The 22493-nt window shown below is 37.6% G+C and overlaps 1 protein-coding gene across 3 annotated transcripts; it reads right to left on the bottom strand.

The window, feature by feature from the left end:
* Positions 1-1737: 1737 nt before the first annotated feature.
* On the bottom strand, positions 1738-21869 carry LOC131166099 (uncharacterized). Of its 3 annotated transcripts, none has more exons than XM_058124382.1 (7): positions 21429-21869; positions 18263-18422; positions 16827-17856; positions 16413-16582; positions 3703-3739; positions 2866-2930; positions 1738-2733 (listed from the first exon to the last, which is right to left on the bottom strand). In XM_058124382.1, the coding sequence occupies exons 2-7, from the start codon at positions 18361-18363 to the stop codon at positions 2256-2258; spliced, it is 1881 nt and encodes a 626-aa protein (XP_057980365.1). In that variant the 5' UTR covers positions 18364-18422; positions 21429-21869; the 3' UTR covers positions 1738-2255. The 3 variants fall into 3 exon arrangements, with proteins under 3 accessions (XP_057980365.1, XP_057980366.1, XP_057980364.1); XM_058124383.1 differs by having other exon boundaries at positions 21453-21856; XM_058124381.1 differs by having other exon boundaries at positions 18263-21856.
* Between the last annotated feature and the right edge of the window lie 624 nt (positions 21870-22493).

Here is a 22493-nt window from a genome sequence, read left to right as displayed (position 1 = left end):
CGTCGACAATTTCAAGCAAATCGTCTCGATTTCTTCCTCAAGGCAACTTTTATGTTTTTCCACCATGTTTTCTTTGTACAAGTGTTTCACTCAATATATGAGCCACATATTACAGTACTCTCCTTAATCGACCTAGTAGTAAAATGTTCATTCTTCAATGAGGATTAACTCTCTCATCCTTAACTAACTCCTAGTATCCATTACTTACACCTAATTGACACTTCTCCACTGTATATGGCTAAAAATACTACCCTTCTAGTTATGGATGAGAGAGATGACCTCCAAGATGGACATCTTTTTTTATTTTTCCACAAAATTACAATTACTCTATAAAAAACAAATGGTACTTTACTATTCCTTCATTAGTATGACAAAATCAACTAACTTACACAAAATCCCTAGTAATTGAGCATTGTTTGGAAGGCAAAGGAAAATTAGCATATCCTCATTTTTTTTAATCCTCTCAAACTATTTACAACAATCACCATTTCCTCTCAATAATCCTCTTGACAAAAGTGCTTGCTTAGGGAGCCATTACCAATCCCACTACAAAGTTATTGCAGCAAAAACTGACTCATAGAATGCTCTAATGGAAATGTGGGAGAATCCCAACTCAAGAGCACATGACCAAACACTTTCTCCTGGATAGAAATAAATTTCTCAATTGAACAAGCCATCTTTTTTGCATTAATTTTGCCACAAATTAATCTAGTGGGTGTCCCCTTGTAAAATCAAACCCTCCTTCAAACTGAGGGGGTGGTAAAACAAGTTGGTAGCTCAAGTTTGGATCATGTCTTATACATATTGGATTCGAGTTGACTCATTTATAAGTGGTGAGTAACCGTAAACCTAAATAATAAACGAATTATAAATGGATACCTAATAAGAAATAAATAACATATTTATCTTAAATTTTTTTTTATTTAAATTTTTACCAAAATGAGTTAAATTAAAAAAAAAAACTCATTTATTATTTTCTCATTAATATCTTTAAAATGTGAGCTAACAACATCTATTTTTTTTTTTTTAATATTTTTAAAATATGTGATTCAAAATTTTAAAAACACCACCTATATCATATTTATCAAATTTTCCTCCTAAATATGCCAAAAAATGTGACTATATAGCTTGTTTCTTATCTCTACTCTTTTAACAAACACATGATATCTCATCCATGCATCAAATATCATAACTTGTATATATATAATTCCATAAATATTGCAATAAAAAATTAAATTAGTGACTCAACAACTAACCGTTCTAAATCTGCCTAACTGATTCATTAATTGAATTGAGCTCGAATTGGCCCAATTATAATTGATCTCTCTCCTAAACCTAAACCCAGTTTAAACTGTCAGGAAACAGATTACGCAAGAAGTCTTAACCCGCCTCCCCTAGTTCAAACATTACTTGTATCAACTTCAGAATAACGTAAACCATGAAATATGAACCCTAGAAAGCAAAACTTAATTTGACTTGACTAGAGAAAGGAAAGGATGCCCATGACCAATCCCAAATCATTGAAACAAAAGCTTATTAATTGTCCTTGCCCAGGAAAATGAAAATACAAATAACAATGCAAACGCCAGGCAGAGCTACGAACATTTGAGCTCACCACAAATTAATAATAACAATAAAAGAGTTACAGGGGTTACTGACACCCCTCAACCCATGTTTAGGAGTTTGAAATTTATACCTTGGATTTGAATTTCATCTGATTCACACAAATTCAAATGCTTTCGAACAAAATCCCAGTGGCATTCATCTGTATTCCCTCTCGGCGATCTGCCCATCCAAATTCATCCTCAAATTAGGCATCATATTCAATTACATACTTCCAAGTCAAATTTTACAATCATAACAATGTCCCCCATATGAAATGGCAATCATGAACACTTTTATATCACTCCTTACCAGAAGCATACATTGCCATCTCAAGCTAACATGGCCTTAATCCTTGTGTTCAAAGCCAACATATCAGTTTTTCCTTCTAGAAAATAAAAATCTTCTCCCAAGGCTAGCAGGGGGTGAAGAGATAAAAATAAAAAAAGGAGGGATTATCTAAATGACACTGTTGATTATCCGAAATAATCATATGCCTGAATTAACAGGAAAGAAGAAAAATCAGGTGGTTGCCATTGCTTGTGCTGGTATGTTCCTGCCTGCATGGCCAATTGTGTGTCGTTAAAACCGTAATCACCAGGAATGCAATCTTCTTACCCATACCCAAGCAACCCGCCAAACTGTGAATTTTTTTAGTAGCCATTGATCTGAGGCCTAGAAGTTGATCCCATTAGACGTGAAAAAGGCATCTGGGACTGACCGGAAAGGTTCCTTGGGCTAGAAAATTGATCAGATGTTTTTGAGTCTGAGATTGATCTGGAAAATGCTTGGGCAAGTTCAACAGCTGAAGCCACCTTCCCATAACGCACTCCAGAAGCATCAGGGGAGGCCGGCTTTGGCTGCTCAACAGGCTTACGCCAGGTTTCTGGTGAGCGTTCCCTCTCCTGCTGCTGCTGCTGCTGCTGCTTTTCAATCTCCTTACTGTTCCTCCAGTTCTCATTACGCCAGTTTCTCCTCTGGCCATCAGCTCTCTCAACATCTACTCGATCCTTCCTCTCAGCAGTCTTTCCAATCCTATGATCAAGGGGAAGATTCTCGGCCCTTTCAGTGTAGCGGGCAGGAATAGCATGCCCAGAAACAATTTCAGTCTTGGCAACCTCGTTTTTGACCCTTCATATAAAAATTGGTGAAGTAAATACTTTCACACAATTAAAAAACTCAAAGAATATAGACACAAAAACCACTGTGAAGAGGCATTCAGAAAGTGGTAGTAGTACATAATTAAAAAAAAAAGGATTCTACCTATTTGGAGGATGATCCTGAACATCATTGTCAGTAACATCATCAATCCCTCGCTCCTTCAGAACCTAGGCACAATGTCATCAAATTAAATATCACAGAATTAACAACATAAATAGCAATGAAGTGGGTGGCAGCCAACCGCATTGTAAATAATAAAAACTACCAGGCTATCATTCTACTGCATGACTTCCTAAATATTCAACAGCGATGGAAAGGGAGGGAAGGCAGGAGTATTTCATCAAAATTACAAATTTTAGTGCCACTGTTGACCAAAAAATGAGTAGAAGAAGAAATATATCAGAACTAAATTGTAAACAGGATGCTGGAAAGAACAAATAAAATGAACAAAATTTAAGGAGGAAAAAGGCAGCAAAAAGCTATTTGCAAGAGAGGAAGGAAAAAAATTTATGCAAAGCAGGCATGTTATTGCAAAAGAGGAATTAATAAGCATGCTGTGATGCCCATAATTTGGCACCATGATAGTATTAATAAGTGAAGAACAAAAATATTAAATGGGTTATGGAAAATTTTAGTAGAAAAATGAGAAAAGGAAGTCCAGAAAAAGGTGGCTAAAAGCTAATTAATCTAATAAATGAAGAAAACGAATCAAAGAGGGAAAAGGCAACTAAAAGCTATTTACAAGTGAAAAAGAAGAAAGGGGAATAAATAAGCATGCTGTGAAGACCATATTTTGGCACCATGATAGTATAATATGGGAAGCACAAAAATCAAAACGGGTTATTTCTTTTCATATGGTATCAAATAATAAAAAGTTACTAAATCTGAAGATACAAGGAATTTCAAACTCATAACATCTCTAAATGAGAATATTCTTACCAGTTCTCGTGGGCGGGCACCCCCAAACAACATCTTCCTGCAACAGACACAAAGATAACATGTGGTTATTTATAATTATCCAATGAAAAACCCACTATACATTCTAACAAATCCACAGGACCATCTCTCTTTATTTCCTAGTGAGACAAAGCAAAACTTACCAAAAAGCAACACAAAGCAAAATAAGAGGACATATTAACTCCTTTTCTTTTGGAAAAATAAACCATGTAGTGAAAGAAAATTAACAATCTTACATTTATTTTTCAGGCCTGCATTATATTTTAACACTTCAAAAAACTTATTTTGAAGCAACTCAATGTCACAACCTTTTTCCAATGCACACATGAGGTCTACCAGAAATTCTAGAAATCAAACTAATTCCAAAGACAAAAAAAAGACTTAACTAAACAAGCATAGATTGGTGGAACTTGGAAATTAGCTAAAAGAACGCAAGCACATACAAAGGCAACTCTCAGCACCAGAAGCTAGGTGCAGCCACCAGCACTACCCATTTGGTTCAGTAGTCAATACAATATGGCAGTGGGATCAACTACTTCTGATAAATCTCATTTCTTATGTTAAATAAAAAGTACACAAAAGAACTAACCAGGACAAATATAATGCAATGTTGGAGGAAACAAGGACCTCAAAATCTTCAAAATCCTTCAAACTTATGATTGTCAATGCAAACGCAAATCTGGTACTTCAACACAGACAGGTGATGTTGAACAACACAACTCCCAGCATTTCAGCAGGTAGGCATGACTATGCGCATGTATCTCTAAATCATAAAAGACTATTCTGTTTTTGAACTGTGTGGAAGAACCAAATGTCTAGTCTTTGCTAATTTATTCAAAACGAATTGCTCATAAAATAAGAATGATGGTTTTTGGTACCAGTGCAACAGAAGCCCAACAATTCACCATAAACAATCAACCATGAAGTACCAACATAATAGTACTTACTACAATAAATATATATACATATATAGATATATGGATATAAGTACATTATTCGAATTACATAGCACAAGCAAGAAAAATCAGCAGAGATCAGCAAAACAGAGGCCAAACTTGGGATAGATTAAAGCTGCAACAGGAAATAGGATCTAGATTTGAAAAACCTCTGAAATTAACACCAATATCAATAATACGAATCCTTACAATTAGTTAGTCCCAAATGCCATTTTTAACAAGTGTTACACCAGCTCGTTAATCCTATTCCTATTTTTTAGACCTTGATAGTAATATGCTAATATGTGAATACTAAATTGTTGCTGCCAAAATTTGTCTAGGAGAATTTGGATCAATCACAACTCTGATCAACTGCCAAGAATAAGGGGAAAATGGTTTAGAGGATACTGGATGTACTCCGAGGGATCACTCTAATGCCTAAGTTAGGGAATCTAGAAGGATTGTTATTTGCAACAACAAAAGTATGGATGAGAATGAGATAAAATGTCTTACCTTCCTTGGGGGGTCCTTTTTATAGACATTCGAAATACCTCCCAATTGATTTCCCAAATAATGAATCGTAGGGGTTACATTTCGGATTGGTCACTAGGGGAGTAAAGATTGGTGTGCTAATCCCCTATTTTAATTAACGAACGTTACCTTCTTTCCATTAATCCCTCGGTGTTTTTTCATCTTTTGGTCATACATTAGTTAATTTTGAGTTTAATATCAAGGTCTCTTTAGGTTATATCAGTTGCCCCTTTACTCTTGAGTCTTAGAGTTGCCTTTTCAGCTCAATAGTATATTGCATTTACTATAAATCCTTTTATTATCACGAGATTTGGATTAAGTCATCAAATAGGCATCTTTGGGCCTCATGAGCGATGCTCACTAGATGTACCAAAACACTACCGAGCAATGCCTATTTCTTATTGCCTTCTAAGTGGTGCTCATCAAACGAGTTCGTACTTCGCCGAGCAATGCCCGTCTCTTGCTACCTCATGAACGATGCTCATAGATGGGCCAATACTCTATCAAGCAATGTCTGTTTCTCATTGCCTTATGAGCGATGCCCATCAAATAGGCCTGTACTTTGCCGAACAGTGTCTGTCTTTTACTGCCTCATAAGCGATGCTGATTAGATGGGCATTTTGGGCCTCTTGAGTAGTGCTTATAAGATGGGCCAATTTTTTGTCGAGCAATGCCCGTCACTTGTTGCCTCATGAGCAATGCTCATCAAATAGACATTTTTGGGTCTCATGAGCAATGCTCATCAAATGGGCTAATTTTTTGTCGAATAGTGTCCGTATCTTGTTGCCTCATGAGCAGTACTCATCAAATGGGCATTTTTACACCTCATGAGCGATGCTCATTAAATGGGCCAATTTTTTACCGAACAGTGCCCGTCTCTTGTTACCTCATGAACAATGCTTATCAAATGATGACAATGAGGAAAAAGAGGATAGTTTTGAAGAGTGGATTTTTTTTTTTTTCATCAAATGATCGTATTTATTGGATGAATTTTTATTATTTGTTGAACATACAATCATTAGTAATATTTCTTCAAAATCTCGAAATTCCATGTATTGTGAATCTCTTTTCATTCTAAGTCTTTTAATTTATAAGTCCCTAACTTGATTTTCGTTGCTGCTTGATACAGTCCTTTCCAATTTGGCTTGAGCTTGTTAGGTCCTAGTTCTCTTGGGCTTTACCTGTGCCTTCCTCAAGACCAAATCTCCAAGCTTGAATACTTGAGCCTTCACTCGAGAGTTATAATACTTAACCACTTTTTGCTAGTATTCCGCCATTCTGATTTGGGCCATCCATAAAATAATTAGAATGCCTATTAACTTCTTGTTTCTTACCTCCTCCGACTATTTCATCTGTGTCCCTCGGATTGTTCCTTTTCAAATTTGTCTTGTTCCTTCTTGTGGTGATGACATTTTCCAAGTTGATATACTTCTGAGCTCGCATCATTAGCTCCCCCATGTTAACTAAGGGCTTAAAGTCACATGGCTGGAGTGCAATTGTCAGAGCAACTACTGTTACTCCATGATCAAAGTTTCTAATTTCCAAGGTTGCATTAACGAAAACGATGGATAAATTCTTTCAATGCCAGGTTGTCAAAATTAGGATTCTAAGTAGGATTGTTGGAGGGGTTTGCAAAATCGAATTGTAGAATCGGATTGAGAATCAAAAGATTCTACTTTCAATGTAAAATAAATATTAAAAAATTACATGTGGAACTCTATGACAAATTTTAAGACTCAAAACTTGATTAGTAACTTAGTAAGCATAAGAAGTTAAAAAGACAATAAAAAGTTCAACCAATAAAAAGAAGAAAAAGAAGAACAGCAAGAAAAGGAGAAGAAGAAGGACAAAAACAATGCTCACTATTGAGTCTTTTCAAGAAGCAAAAAAATTATTTCCAAGCATACCTATGCAGCTCTGTTGGGCCAGCTAGCTTGGCTCTTTTCTTGGCTGCTGCTGATCAAGCAAAAACCCTGTGTTGAAGAAGACTGGTGTGTTCCTATCGAACACCAAAGAAGGAAGAGGACGGCGGACTGAGTTTTTGTCGAACCCCAGGAACTCTGGTTGTTAAACGCCAAAAAACTATTTATCAAACAGCAAGACTGCTAGCTGCTGCTGATTAAACACCAGTCACCATATGGAGGGCTCTTTGGTTGTCGAACAGGAGAGAAATTCAGGTGCAGAGCTGCTGAATTTCAATGAGTAGAAGACTGAAGTGTCGAACTCCAGGAATCAGACGCAGATTCTGCTGAATCTATTCACTAATGGGAGGCTGGGAGCCATTTTGCCCCAGTTTTAGAAGACATTGGACCAAACATAAACCTTTTGGGGCCTTTGGGTGAATAAAAATGTGTATTGGGCCACATTATTGAAGCCCAAGAAGGAAAAAAAAAATCCCACGCCAGGTAAAAGAGTAGGATCTGTACAATTCTACTTACAATTCTACCATTTCGATTCTATGATCCTACCAATTCTTTTACGATTCTATCGCAATTCTACTTGTTTCTGATTTTTTGTTGCGACTTGGATCATTTTGAGTGAATCTAGATTGTAGAATCGTACGATCCTACAATCCAGATTGCGATTTTAATAACCATGTTTCAATGTTTTCATGTCACCTCGAACAAGGTTCATAAGGTGGCTGAAGTCTTCGCCATTTTTTGGCTGCTGATGAAATGCCCCCCAAACTGCAGCTCCATCTCAAAGAAAGACTCAACCAAGCCGGACTTCAATGTCCGGTACCATGCTCTAGCATTCCCCTTTAGGGTCGCTGCAAATGCTTGGCACATAATTGCATCAGGTGCACCTTACAATTGCATCAACATTCGAAAGGTATGGTCTAGGGGATCTGATGATCCATCATATTTTTCTTTGTTGGGCATCTCGAATTTACCGGGCAAAGGGATTTCCATTATTCCCTTGATAAAAGGGAGATCAGAAGATGTAATTGAGGTTTTCCCTATTAAGGATTGGCTGTGAACTTCTTTTACCAACTTTTCCAATTAATCAATTCTCTTGATTTTTTCTTCAAATTCTTGGGATCGTTGCTTATTAAAGCCCACACTATTGGCTCCTTCTACTTCCTTTGTCCAATTTGAAATTTTCAAGGTTGCTTCATGTGGCAGCACCGCCTCACCCGTACTTATCATTTCTACTTGAACAGCCCCTTGGCCATGTTCTACATAATTTTTTTTTTCTGTTGTAAGATCATCGTAAACATGTCTTCCACCCTCCTTCAAAAGGCTAGAAATCAATTTAAAAGCACAATTTGCAGCAAATTGTCTAGTGGTGGGGAGCGAACAGACGGGGGCGATTGATACCCAGCAACAGGTTCAAACTCGGATTGCATGATACAGCCATGATTGAGTTTTAGAAATAAATTTTTCCAAGTTTCCCACAGACGACGCCAACTGTTGTTGCTAAAATTTTGTCCAGGAGAATTTGGATCAATCACGATTTTGATCATTTGCCAAGAATAAGTGAAAGGCTTGGAGTACTCAACATGTACTCCAGGGGACCACTTCGATGCCTAAGTTAGGGAATCTAGAAGGATTGTATGTTTGCAACAGTAAAAGTATGGATGAGAATGAGATAAGATGTGATGCCTTACATTCCTTAGGGGGTCTTTTTATAGACATTCAGGATACCTCCTTATTGATTTCCCTACTAATGGATCGCAGGGGCTACATTTAAGATAGGTTACTAGAGAGTAAAGATTGGTGTGCTAACCCCTAGGTTTAATTAACGGGCATTACCTTCTTTCCATTAATCCTTTGATGTCTTTTCATTTTTTGTTCTTACATTAGTTAATGTCAAGTTTAATGTTGGGGTCTCTTTTAGGTTATATCACAAATAATACTAGATACCAAAGACAATAGTAATTGAGAAAAAAAAAAAAGAGCAAACTCAAACCTAATAATAATTGAGCTAAAGTAACCATACTCTTGCATTGGTCTAACTAGTATGAAAAGGAACTCAATTCCAATGAAAAACCAGTGAAATATTCTTGAATTAGTCTTCTGCAATGCAAATGATTTCACCAAATGGCTGCCAACCACTGGTTTGCTTTTTAGTTAATCTTATGTTGACTATGTACCAACATACTCTGTCATTGTTTTGTGGTGTACATGAATCCAATGGACCTAAGACCCAAATATTTGCATGTGCTAGTTGTCAATCATATTCATTCAATAGCATGTGCTAACGAAATATCAATCAAATTTTTTTGGGGCAATTGTTGAACATGATCTGTAATTGCAACCACTTCTCCATCAAATCCCCAGTACCATGTATGGATCCGAAATATTAAAGATTGAGTTATTCGTAAATAAGGTGGATCTGTCAAATAGGCATTAAATCCTCTTAAACATCTTACATGGTCCAAATTTCCCCAAGTTTGTGATCACGTTTTAGATGTATGAATACCAAGTTTTCCTCTTCAAACTCCATTAGCCATCAGTGTGGATTGGGAGAAGTTACATTATTGCATAAGCTTCATTGTTAGCTTTTTAATGATGCTCTTACTTCCATATGAACTTGACAAATATTTCCATCATCATTAACTCAAGCTTTTGGCAGCAGTGGCACCAAGTCGAACACATGTGCAGGCTTTAACCCATAGGTGGCTTCAAATAACATTTTCTTGATACTTCTATTCACATATATTGTAGGCAAATCCGCCTGCACTATAACAAAGTTTCAAATATTCGCATGATTCCCAACAAGGCACCTCAACATATTTCACGAATTTTGGTTGACTGCTTTAGCCCAACCATTGGTTTGGGAGTGGCAGGCACTATAATGCTTCCATTGAGTCCCTAATTTCTTCACAAAGTTCTCCAAAAAAAAAGCCTCTTGAATTTAACATTCCTGACAAAAATAATAGAAGTGGGAACACCATGTAATCTCACCACTTTTTTAAAGAATAAGTTGAGTAACTAAGCAATGTTCATACCACCCAATGGTTTTTAAAACAGGGAATGAAGTGCACCAATTTTAAATATTGATCCACCACAAGAACGATGGAGTTGTACCTTTTTCCGTCTTCGGAAGGCGCAAGACAAAATCCATGCTTTTAAATGAATCCATGTTGATTCCTAGTAAATGAGTGCATAACCCCTTCTATTGAGAATTCTCCTTGCCAAATTGGCAGATTGAACACTGTTCCACCAATCAGCTCACATCCCTATTATACATAAATGGCCAATAATAACTACAATTAACCACTGCATTGTTTTTTCTCTGCCAAAAATGTTCTCCCAAGCCATTTCCATGTAGATTTCTTATAATCTACTCATATAACGAGCACTTCAAAATGGGCTTCCCTCAAATAAATATTGCAGTTTTCTATTTTTTGCTGGCCTTTACAATTTATCTATAATGTGCTGAAAAGCAAGCCAGTTCACTGCTGATTTTTTGGCTCTTCAAAAGCTGTAACTTGGGTGCTGATCATCGTTAAGAGTAAACAACACCTCCTCTTAATGCATCTGGCATTGCCCACTGTATTTGACTCTTCCAGCTTGTAACTCGGTGAAAAACTAAACTCATCAACAAAGAAGCTCCACCAAGCACAACTTTCATTAGGCTACCTTTTAGAACTCTAGTATTCATAGCCTCCATGTAAGCCAAATAAAGCTGTCAATGCTGAATAACCCATGGCCCCACACAATAGCATAAAACTCTTTTTCTTGGTTAGAATACCATGACTTAGAGTAAGATAACTTCTCACTGAAGAATTCCTTTGTTTTTCCATTGTGACTGAAGGCAGCCCCAATCCCCACATGTGATGTATTATCCACAACAAATAATTACTCAAAAAATGGCAGAGCAAGAACCATCACTTCTGTTCATCAACTTTTTGATCCGTTCAAAGGCATTTTGTGCAGCCTTTATCCACTTTTAGGTTCATCTTTAAGCATTGTGTAATTGGATTCATGATAGAGCTGAAATTCCTTTCCACTGTGTTTGGGAGCATTGATTTCGGAGCTTGGATTTGGATTTGAGTGGATTTGAGCAAATTTCAATACAATTTTATATTACACTTTATCCAAATCCAATACAAATCTAAATCCAAGGCCTCTACAAACATAGGGTTAGAGTCTCTTGCAAAATAAGGGTAGCCCCTGAAAAACTCAAAAGCCTGTGATTTGAGGAACTAACCATTCCCCGATAGCACAGACCATTCTAGGTTACAATCCACAACGACAACACAATCTTAAGTCTCATTAGGTGGAAACAGTACAAGGAAATCATCTTCCGCCCTTTTTGTGCGATCTAGGGAAATATCCTTATAAAGTTGAAGTGTTTCCCCCTCCTCCTACCGCCTCCAAATATGTCTCCTCAAGCATTGTCTGGTCTACATTAAAAATGCTTAAACAATCTTAACTGCCCTTCCTTAAAGCTACAAACGAACCAAACCATTCACGAGCAGTAGTTCGACACGATGAGTGCCCATTTGGGGGCTTGTTCATTTGCATAAGCAAGTGATCCCAAGCCTATTATTTAGGCTCGTTTATAAAACAAGCCTAGCCTTAACAAGATTGAGCTTTGCTCGTTTAGGCTTGTGAGCAATCCATTTATTGTCTTGTTTGGACTATGGACTTCGATGGGCTACTTCATAAGGTTTTTGGTAGACACATTTACAAGCCCAAATAATAGTGGCATAAAGATGTCACAATCTAGAACCCACTTAATCAAACTTGCTTTTGATCTTCATCTTTCATTCTTTCCCCTTTCCCTAAATTTTAGCCCTAACTCTCTACTTTGAGCACCAAGAGTTAAGAGGTAAGCATTGCAAACTCATTCCCTCTCAAATGTTGCTAGCACCAGTAGAATCACCACACCACACCATGCTTATGTTTATATATGTCCATTTCATAAATTTATCAAATTAGTTTGTCCTTATATTTTAATGAACAAGCATATCCAAGCTCAGATTAATGAACAAGCATATTCAAGCTCAGGTTGAACTCAGCTGCTCAAGCTTGAGCTTAATTAAATATTTAATGAACAAGCTTGGCTAGGCCTGGTTCGTTTGCAGCCCTACTTTCCCTTATCTTCTAAAGGTTCTATGACTAAATTTCCATGAATATGGGACTTCTCCCTTTTACACAATCTGCTTTAACTATATGCATTCATCTTGAGTTTCTCATACAACTTGCCTAAAATATACAAGGTCATGAAGTCTGCTGCTAGTGAGAACTTCTTGATCATCATGTTCAATATTTTCTCTATTTTTCCATACTAAATAACAAAAATTGCACTTCAAGTATCAAGTCTTGCTTCTACTTATCTCAAAATCTCTAGACTCTAAAAGTTTCCATCCATGTTTCCAACCTAGGTTCTACTACACTTTTAGCTTCAACACCCAATGCAATATCATCTGTAAACAATGTGTACCATGGAACCTCACTTACAATGTGTACCATGGAACCTCACTTGAATATGTGTCTAAAGTTTTCACTTGAATGTGTCTAAAGTTTATCCATAACTAAGGCAAAAAGCTAAGGACACTAAGCAGCTGTTGATGCAAACCTACAGTTATTGAAAACCCAAAACTCCTCCAAGTCCTTACAAGTCATTACCTCACTCTACATATCCATGATGGCATCTATATACCTACTACCTACTACCTACTCCCTTCTGAAGGAATAAAAAAAAAAAACAGCCAAAGGACTTCTTTAGGTACGCTATTCATAAGCTTTCTTTAAATTGATTAAATTTAAAACCATGTACAAGGCTCTAGTGCCTTGGATCAATGGTAAGGTTGCTCCCTTTTTGTGACTGGTCAACATCTCTACATAAAAGCATGGGTAAGACTGCGTACACTATGATAACCCTCCCCTTATTCTTGCAAAATGGGGAGCCTTGTGGCCCGGGACACCCTTTTTTTTTACAAGGCTCTAGTGCCCTAGTTATAACTTGCATAATTTTGCCCAATGCATTAAAAAGACCAAAAATGGCATTAACAAATATTCATAAAGCCCATCCGATGATTTGAAGGCTGTCCTGGCCTCATTATCACTCCTTAATTTGATTTAGTTATAGCCACATCTCAGATCAATCTTGAAATTGATCCTAGAACCAGCCGATTTATCAAGCATGTCTTCTAGGCAAGGAATGGGGAACTGATACTTCATTGTGTTTCTAGAGATTGAACGGGCTGTCCACACATCCTCCAAGAACCATCATTCTTAGAAGCAATGCTGGGCAAGCACAACGGCTTTTGCTTTCACACGGCAAGTCCTTGTTAAACAACTCCTCAACTTGTTTGTGCATGTCTTCTTCCTGCACGGGTAACATTCTATAAACAGGCAGATCAAGTAAGGCAGCTCTAGAGATCAAATCAATGATATGTTGGATGCTCCATTTGGTGATAAACCCTGTGACAAATCACTACTAATCAATTTTGAAAAACACTTTTAACAGATGCTGAATTTCAGGATTGTTCAAGTGATTTTCCAACCCAGCCAGCCTTCATAATTTTTTAATGCATGCATAACTCCTATTTCACTACTTTCAACTTCAAAATTTTCAACAAGTAAAAATTCATTCGCCTTGCAGCATCAAGATGAATTGAGTTTCACGCTTACATTCTTCCTTTGTGGGATGCAAATTGAATTTCTTGTTACTCCCGTTGAACGAAAATGTACTAGACTTAGTATGAAGAACAATGTCATGATATCATGCAACCACAGACTGCCCAAAAGAATGAGACAAGCATCCATGGGCGCAATGTTACACAAAGCTTCACGTTCTGAATTATCAAACATAGTGAATTTGACCGAGTATCAAGAAGTATTTTGTATCGCATTCCCTTTTCAAGCCACCTGATTTTGAGGATATGAGGATGCTTCTAAGTAGGCAACTTTAGTTTGTCCACTAAGTCTTTTGAAATAACATTCTCCACACTTGCACTGTCTATAATAAGATCACGTTCCTTATTGCCACAAAGAAAACTTATCCAGAAAATGTACCTCCATTGTTCCTCTACATCTTTGATTGTTGTCGTCTGACCCTTTGGACCACCAATGACTCCCCTTAACCTGGATAAACATCTTCCTCATCCCCATTGAAGTAATCATCATAAACAGCTCTACCATCTCCTCTACATCTTTGTCAAAGTCAACTTGGTTCACCCTTCATTGTGGACGGAAATAGAAGTTGTGTCCCCTTTCACCTCAAGTGAAGCATTGAATATTTAAATCTGTGAGTTGCTGTCTGATTCAGAACCACCAATTTCTGAACAGTTTTGTACACCATATTCCACTGCATATTTTCCTTTATGACTCCCTTAGCTTGGACTGCACTTCGCCAACTTTATTCTGATTAAGGCAGCCCATGACCCCTCTGCTGGGCTGTTTTATTATTTTGAGAACCCTAACACCAGCCATATCACCCTATGAACCACCTTCAGGCTTGCTGTGGATTGGTCTCCATCCCCCCTCGCATAATTCTCGCTTTTCAGCCACTAAGGCACATTGTTGAGCATCTTCAAAAATAAGCAGTCGACCGACCCCATATTATGTCTAATATATGGATCCAGACCACCAAGATAATGGGAAGTGATCTGTTCGTTAGCCTCATTCAAACCAACCCTTAAAGAGAAGTTATTAAATCCAGAAGAATTCATGTGTTCCCAAAGTGCTGATTTTTGGCTTGCCTTGTCATGCACATAGCTCACCATCCCTCTTCTACCATTTTGATGCAGCACCCTTCAATTTACACTCGCAAAAAAACTGCACTTTCCCATTTTCCACCATTGCGCCTTTTCATTCAAAATAATTCTCCAAGCTTGCTGCCAAATCTAAACAATCTTGAACATGATTTATATCTGTATTCCAGCACCATTTATGTCAAGGGCATTTACTAACTTCTCTTCCAATCCACCTTGCACCACACGATTCACAGCGCCGACATCAAGAAAGGGATTTTCATCTTCAGTACCATCAGCCTTCCAGCATGTCTAGTCCATATTGGTCACCTTCCAAAACCTCCATAAAGCTTCCAGTCCCTATAAACTTTGAGAAAATATGCAAAAAATCTTCAATTATATGGCACATCTCAGCCAATTCTGTTTGCTGAGCTTGATTACCTCTTCCAAAGCCTTTACCACATTCAGCATTTCAGTCATTGTTCCCAAACTAAAATGCTATAACTATCTTAGGATCTTTTGCTCTGATACCAATTAGATGTAGTGCAGGCAGTAAAAATCAGCAAAGATGAGCAGAAAAGAATGCTTAAACTTAAGGGAGACTAATGCTGCTGGATTAGGAAATATGGTTTAGTGATGCCAAAAATAAAAATAAAAATAAAATTAAGAGCTCCAAAATTTACATCAATATCAATAATGTGGCTCCTTACAAGTTACAACTGGGGTTCATCTTGAGCTGTTGAATTTTGAAGGTTGTTAACCAATCCAGACTGGCCATGCAATTGGATGCCGTCCAACCCAGCACAACCATCCACTCCAGTCCAGATTTGGAAACCACAATATAAATTTACACCTTTACTTGGCTTGTTTGGTATGAAGCAATTTAACATGGACATATAAATGTGAAAAATTAGGTTCAATCTACCCTCATGAAATATGTTAAAATTTATGTACTCAAAGATAAATTTTAAAAAAAAAATGTTCTAAAAGGAACACCCCAAGAAAAATGAAAAGTAGGTATCATGTCCGACATTTTTCTTCTCTCCCTTCACCATTTTATGCCCTTAGCTACATACCACGCTCATCTCCCCTTTTTAACTCCATTTTGTAATTGAAACGAGAAAGCAAGAGAATGCAATCACAACCTTCTGTTCAAACCAGAAGAAAACTTGCGAAGAAACCAAAACAATTAAACATTTCTAAAGAAAAAATGCATTAAAATTTCAATGCACAATAAGAGCAGTGACATCTTTTCAAAAATTCTTGGTAACAGACAAAACTAGACCTCTAAATACAAATTGTTTCTGCTTCATGCATTTAAAATAATATAAAAAAATTATTAGTTCCAGTTTTCAACAACCTCAAAAGAGTATTTCATCATTCTTGAATAGTGGTTCATTGAGAGGGGGAACCACTCAGATATTCCACTCTAATCAATTTAATATTTTTCCTATTTCACACATTGTAGCTGTTATAAATTGCCAAATTATAAAAAATGAATAAAAATTAAGAATATAGAATTATTATAGTTATCAATATAGCATTGAAAAGGTGCGCCAGAACCAGTTACAGACCTTTCTCTTTCAATGCTTCCATCCAATTTTTCAAGGGGCTGTGAACGTGGCTTTAAATTCAATTTTGGGCGCTCTGGCAGCCGACTATCCACACCAGCTGACCCTACTTTTGCAGAAGCAAAGGTTGCATGTGATTCAATAGCAGTTTCGACACTAGCAAACTCACTCAGCTGTTGGTACCACCAAATTCAACCAGTAAATAAGAATTCAGTATAATCAATTTGGATAAAACTTCAAATCCAACCCCAAAAAGAAATAAAGTTAGATGCACTTTTAGACCTATTTTTTTTATGGTTTTGAATTTTGTTCGTAGAGCAAAACACTTGGCAATCAATTCCTTGGACTCTCATTCGTAATGCAATATAGGTGATGGCTAAAAAAAAAAACAGCATCAGGCATCAGCCAAACGCATACCTGCTTATACTCGACAGAAGGCGGCTCCAGTCCATCCAATGGCCTTGATCTTGGAAGCAACTTCAACTTAGGCCGCTCTGATGCTTCAGAAGGTACTGGTGGCTGCAATTCAAACTTGCCAAATTTACCATCCATGGCAGCAGATTGAAACTCATCGGTATAAAGCATATGGTTCCTCTCTTTTGCTTCCAAATGCATGGGAGACCTGGCTGTTTCATAGCATTGTAACTCCTTGCCGCCACCACGAGTCCCATCTTCAATCAGACCCCTGTCTGCATGTCTTGCCAATGATGAATCAAAGTATTCCCTCCCACTCAAAACTTCAGTCCCAGTATGCACATAATTATGTGTTCCCTTGGCATGTAACCCACTATCAATTTCAGAATATTGAATGACCTCAACATCCGCCTGATAATGGATTGGTTGCTTAGACTGCCATCTACCCGATGACACCTTCTCAAGTGCACTGGCTTGTGCCAACTTTGAGACCGCAGCTGGTCCTGACCAGGCTGAGGGCAAAGGCTCTGTTGTGCCAACTGCATCCTTCCTCGCTGCCCATGCATTCGGATAAGACCCAGTAAAGGTCGTACCACTGTTGCTACCCAAATTCTGAGAATTCATACCTACCTGATTTGTCTCAGCAAGTCTCCCAGAGTATGTACTGACATTAGCACTTGGCAAATGAGATGCGGTGGTCAATACCTGTCTACCAGAACTTATGCCCATATTACCTGCCTCAGCAAGTCTAGCAGAGTAAGAATCCGGCTTTGATTCTCCTCGACTCGGTGGAGCATAAATGCTTTCATCACTGACTGTCCGGCGTGGCACCGAGACGCCATCAAGGGGCTTCCGCTCATCTTCATCAAAATTCCGACCAATGCGTGCAGTAGGAGCAAGGAAAGGGGTTTTGTCGTCAAAACTTTTTGCAGCAGGAGAGGATCCTGGACGCAGACGGTGATCAGGCCGGCCCATGGGATTGCCCCATGAGGAGTGGCGATCAAAACCAGCTCGATCTGAAGGCCTCGCAGTTCTGCAAAACGCATTTAAATTATCCTACTCGCAAATCTACTCAAATTGCATTTGGGAGCATGTTTCATCCTTTGTTTTGGAGTCACATGGATTTGCACAAACCTCAGCTCGAAACAATTGTATTGAGCGTTTGTTATCCAAAAGCCACAAGATTGAAATTTTTTTTCCTTGTCCAAATCCACACAATCCCAAATCCAAGACAGAAGTCTTTACGCATTTTTGAAACCAAAAGAAAGAGAAACAGGGCATCAAAACAATACAGAACAACATACTACACATTCAGATCTAACACGCCTGTGGTTCGCCTAAGCAATAGACAGCAGATACATACATCAAGCGCAAGCTGAGATAAAAATTGATAAACAACAACACACCCAAAAAAAAGGAGGCGGAAAAAAGGAACTTACACACCGGGAGCAGAAGGGAGAGGAAGATCGGAAGGGATAGAACCGCCATGGAAGTCCTTCAGCGTCATAGTTGAGCCGCTGAAAGCCTTCTTCTTCGACATTCTCTCTCCCACACAAACTGTCTCTGGATTCTCTGTCTTCGAGATGAGGATCAAACAATCTGCACAACGAGAAAAGGAGACAACAGGAACCCCCGATTCCCGATGAGAGAACGAAATAGAAATGGGTAGGGGAAGGGGAAAGCTGGGGGGGTTGCCTCTTCACGCCCAATCTGGTTCCAAACATAAGGCACGGCCGCCCACTGCTCTCCACCCCCACGAAATTCCGTCCCTACGGCTCGTTTGGTTCCCCAATGACATTAGCCCATGTCAAAAACATAGTTCACAACAAAAAATAAAATAAAATGACTTGCGAAAGACCATTTTTCTTGGGTAAGATTTAAAATTCATGAAATTTGAAAAGGCATATCCACATATCAATCGAGATGAAGTAGAAATATAATATAGTGTGAATTGGGTTCAAATATTATTACATGTTAGGGTTGAAGTGTTTTAAATTTTGAGTGAGATTTAAAGTCTTGTTCTTTGTTTATTTTAATGCAAAATCATGTTTTATTTTTTACTGAACTGGCAAACATTAAAAGAAAGACTTACCAATTGCAAAAAATGAGACATCACATATGATCATATTAAAGATCCACTTCGTAAGAGTATTATCATGGATCGTCCTATAAGCATGAGGCATATACCCTTTAACCTACAACTTTCCCATATGTCCACAAATCAAAGAATTGGGAGCTTCCAAATAATTAAGTTACTCTTGCTTTGTTTCCTTTATCTAAATACACTTAAACATTAGAGGCTTTTCTCTAATTGTATTAGCCCTCACCTTTATTATTTCTTTTGTGGAGGCATAGTAGAAGACCAACACACGCCACATTCCATTCCCATGGCCCAAATTTCTTATGGCAATAAATTTGGCACCTGGAGGAATGATCATTGTCAATACCCAATTTTTGACTAAACAAATTCTAACCTAAATAAAGATGCAAAAATCCAAGAAAATGAAGAGAAAAGTAAAATATTGTACTATGTAATTGACCAGTCCCTTAGGATGGTCGACCAACCCTCCTCCAAACTAGTTGTTCGTCAAACCTTTCAGGTGATCGACCGACCCCTGAAGGCAATCGATTAGCCTGCAACTGTCGATGTCCATTTTGTTTGAAAAAAATTTATTTAGGGTTATTTTTGCTTTTTTGGCTCTGTTTCTGCCAATTTTGATTGCACCGAGTGATTTGGGGCAATTTGAAACGATAAAAAGAGATATGACAGTAATTTTGACTTCAAACACACAAATCAGGCAAAAACTCTATCATTCAGAGTTTTCTATACTCTTTCTGTCAAATTTGACTCCATTAGATGATTCAAAACAGTTTGAAAAATGGTAGAAAAATGTTTGACAATAATTTTGACTTTAGATGCATAAATTAAGGTAAAATCCTATCATTTCTTACTTTTATGGTCTTTTCCTGGCAAACCAAACTGCACTAGGTGATCCAAAGTAATCCAAAACGATAAGGTAGCATCTCCTAACAATTTTGCCCTTCGACTCAAAAATCTAGGTAAAAGTCTCATCATTTATGATTTTTTGGCTTTCTTTTTACCAAATCTTACTGTACTTGGTGATGAGTCATCCAAAATTATAGGAAGTCAAATTGTAATTTTGAGCTTTCGCATGAAAATTGAGATAAAATTCTAACTTTTTTGTAATTTTCTAGCATTTTTTTTACACTCTTTGAATTTTTGGATCCTACATACCTTTTTAAATTTTATAAATAAAAAATATTAAAAATTATTTAAATTTTATAATATAAAATTTTCAATTTTTTTAAAAAGGAAAAATTAAAATAATTTTCAACTAAAATAATTTTAGAAAAATCAAAAAAATCAAAACAGGGGCCTGGGTATAAACATCTCATTTTGTTTGAGGCTTTGTGTAGCAAAACCTAGATTTCTTCTTTTAATTTTGCTGCTCTCTAGGATCTTTTCTTAAGCGGATCTTTTATTTTGCTCATTCTCCCTACCCAATTCAAGCATGTATATAGTAGATTACTCTGTAATATTCATTAGTACAATAACAAAATTAAAAAATATATAATACTGATAAATACATAGGAAAATAATTAAAATAAAAAAAATAGTCCCATTCTTATGGACCAACTTCTCAATATCTATACCTGCCCACGAGTTTTTAGTTAGTAATATGTTAAAAATGTAAATAAAATCAAATATAAAAAATTAAGCAGTCGTTATCATTTATTTTAAAAATGATCAATCAATTAAGATTGATTGGTTATTTTCCCCTTTCCCTATTGTCGCGACATCCCAAGAGCAAGGTGCTCCGGGGAGGTGAATAAAAATAATAAGTTGATTTTAGGGAAAAATTTGAAAGTTTGGAGTCACGACTAACCTATTTTTACTTGGTGCGATTAGAACACCCGATTACTATTCAATTAAAAATAGTATAGGTCTGCATATATCAGAATTAGAATCGGGAGTTCAGCTATGTTAGGCGAAGATATTCGCACCCCCTATGCACCCGTTTTACAAATGGTATCTAATTAACTAAGAATTATTCTCAAATTGAATTTTAATAACCTTTTAATTTACTCCTTCTTTAATAAACAAAATATGCACAATAAATGAAAAATAATCAAAATGAGATGTGGTTTAGGAATGTCTAATAAGACCCATAAAAAAAAAGATATCTCATTAGAAAAACTCCTCTCGGAGCTACAATCGGTGAGGCCTAAAATGTTCATTGCCCTTTTATGATCATAGGGACACTCACACAAAAATACATAATATAATACAAAAATACTAAGAAAATAAAGCAATACATAATAGAAAATATACCATAATAATAATATATTACCATAATAACACATACTAATATATATATAAACAGGTCCATACCTGACGAGTCACCATGACCCGCCCCATTAAAACAGGTCCAGGTTTATGAAAGTCAACCCGTTTATAAACGGGTTAACCCATGACCTGCCCATTTATAAACTGGTTAACCCGGGTTCAGGTCGGGTCACTCATTTAGTTACCTATATATATATATATATATACCCATTTAACCAAAAACCCTAATTTCTTACCCACACGGACATGGCCACACCCACCCCTCTGCCCACTGCACGCCGCCTGCACCCCCGGGCCAAGATTTCAATGTCCTCAGCTCCTCTTCCGGCAGCCTAGCAGGACGTCGTCACCACAGTCCGCAAATCCTCTCGGGTCTCGCCGTCGCCGTTACTCTCCTCAGCTCCTCTTTCAGCAGCCCAACAGCACACCGTCGCCACGGTCTGCAGATCCTCTCGGGTCTTGCCGTCACCGATACTCTCCTCTCGCCTCTCGCCGTCGTCGGCCCCCCTCCCTCTCACTCTCTGTCTCCCTTACCCTCAGTGCCTCTCACGATCTCATATCCTCAGTCTCCCTTTCACCAGTCTCACGATCTCACGAATTATTCTCACCCTCAGTCTCCCCCTCCCTCTCACTCTTAGTCTCCCTCTCAAGTCTCAGCTTCACTCTCATCTCAGGCCTCAATCTCCCTCAATTAAGAGTACTTTTCTTTAAAGAAAAAATTTTTAAAATTTAAATATATAATTATTTTTTAAACGGTAATTCGTGACCCGCCTGTTTATTAAATTGGCGGATTAGGGTTAATATGGCTGTGACCCGTTCAACATTGATCCGTTTATGACCCGGCACGATAACAAGCTGTCGAGACCCGGCCCGTGAACTCATTTTGCCACCCCTAACCAAAATCGCTCATTTGGGGAATGACGTGGCTCAATTTTAACCGTCCAAACTATGTTTTCTTTTTTAGACGGTTGAATTGCTGCCCCATTCTAACCTCCCTGCACCCATCACTTTCTCCCTGCACCCATCACTTTCTACCACATGGCGGGTGACACCTTGCTAGCATCATCTTGCCACATGTCAAATCTGGAATTAAAAAAAAAAAGAAAAAAACAAAAATGAAAGCACTGCCCTTTACCACATGTTGCCGCTACCATATGTTCTCATAGATGGCTAACATGTGGCAACCTAGTCCCATTTCACGCCTTCTTCATCCCTAAACTAGGTTAACTCAGTTTGACCCGGGTGAACTTAGATTGACTCGTTGACCTGGTCCAACCGGTTTGACCCCTTGAACAGCTCCA

Source organism: Malania oleifera, chromosome 10 (assembly GCF_029873635.1).
Source record: "Malania oleifera isolate guangnan ecotype guangnan chromosome 10, ASM2987363v1, whole genome shotgun sequence".
NCBI classification, from domain to species: Eukaryota; Viridiplantae; Streptophyta; class Magnoliopsida; order Santalales; family Ximeniaceae; genus Malania; species Malania oleifera.
The sequence above is the reverse complement of the archived record's forward strand: the minus strand, read 5'-3'. Positions and strand labels throughout refer to the sequence as shown.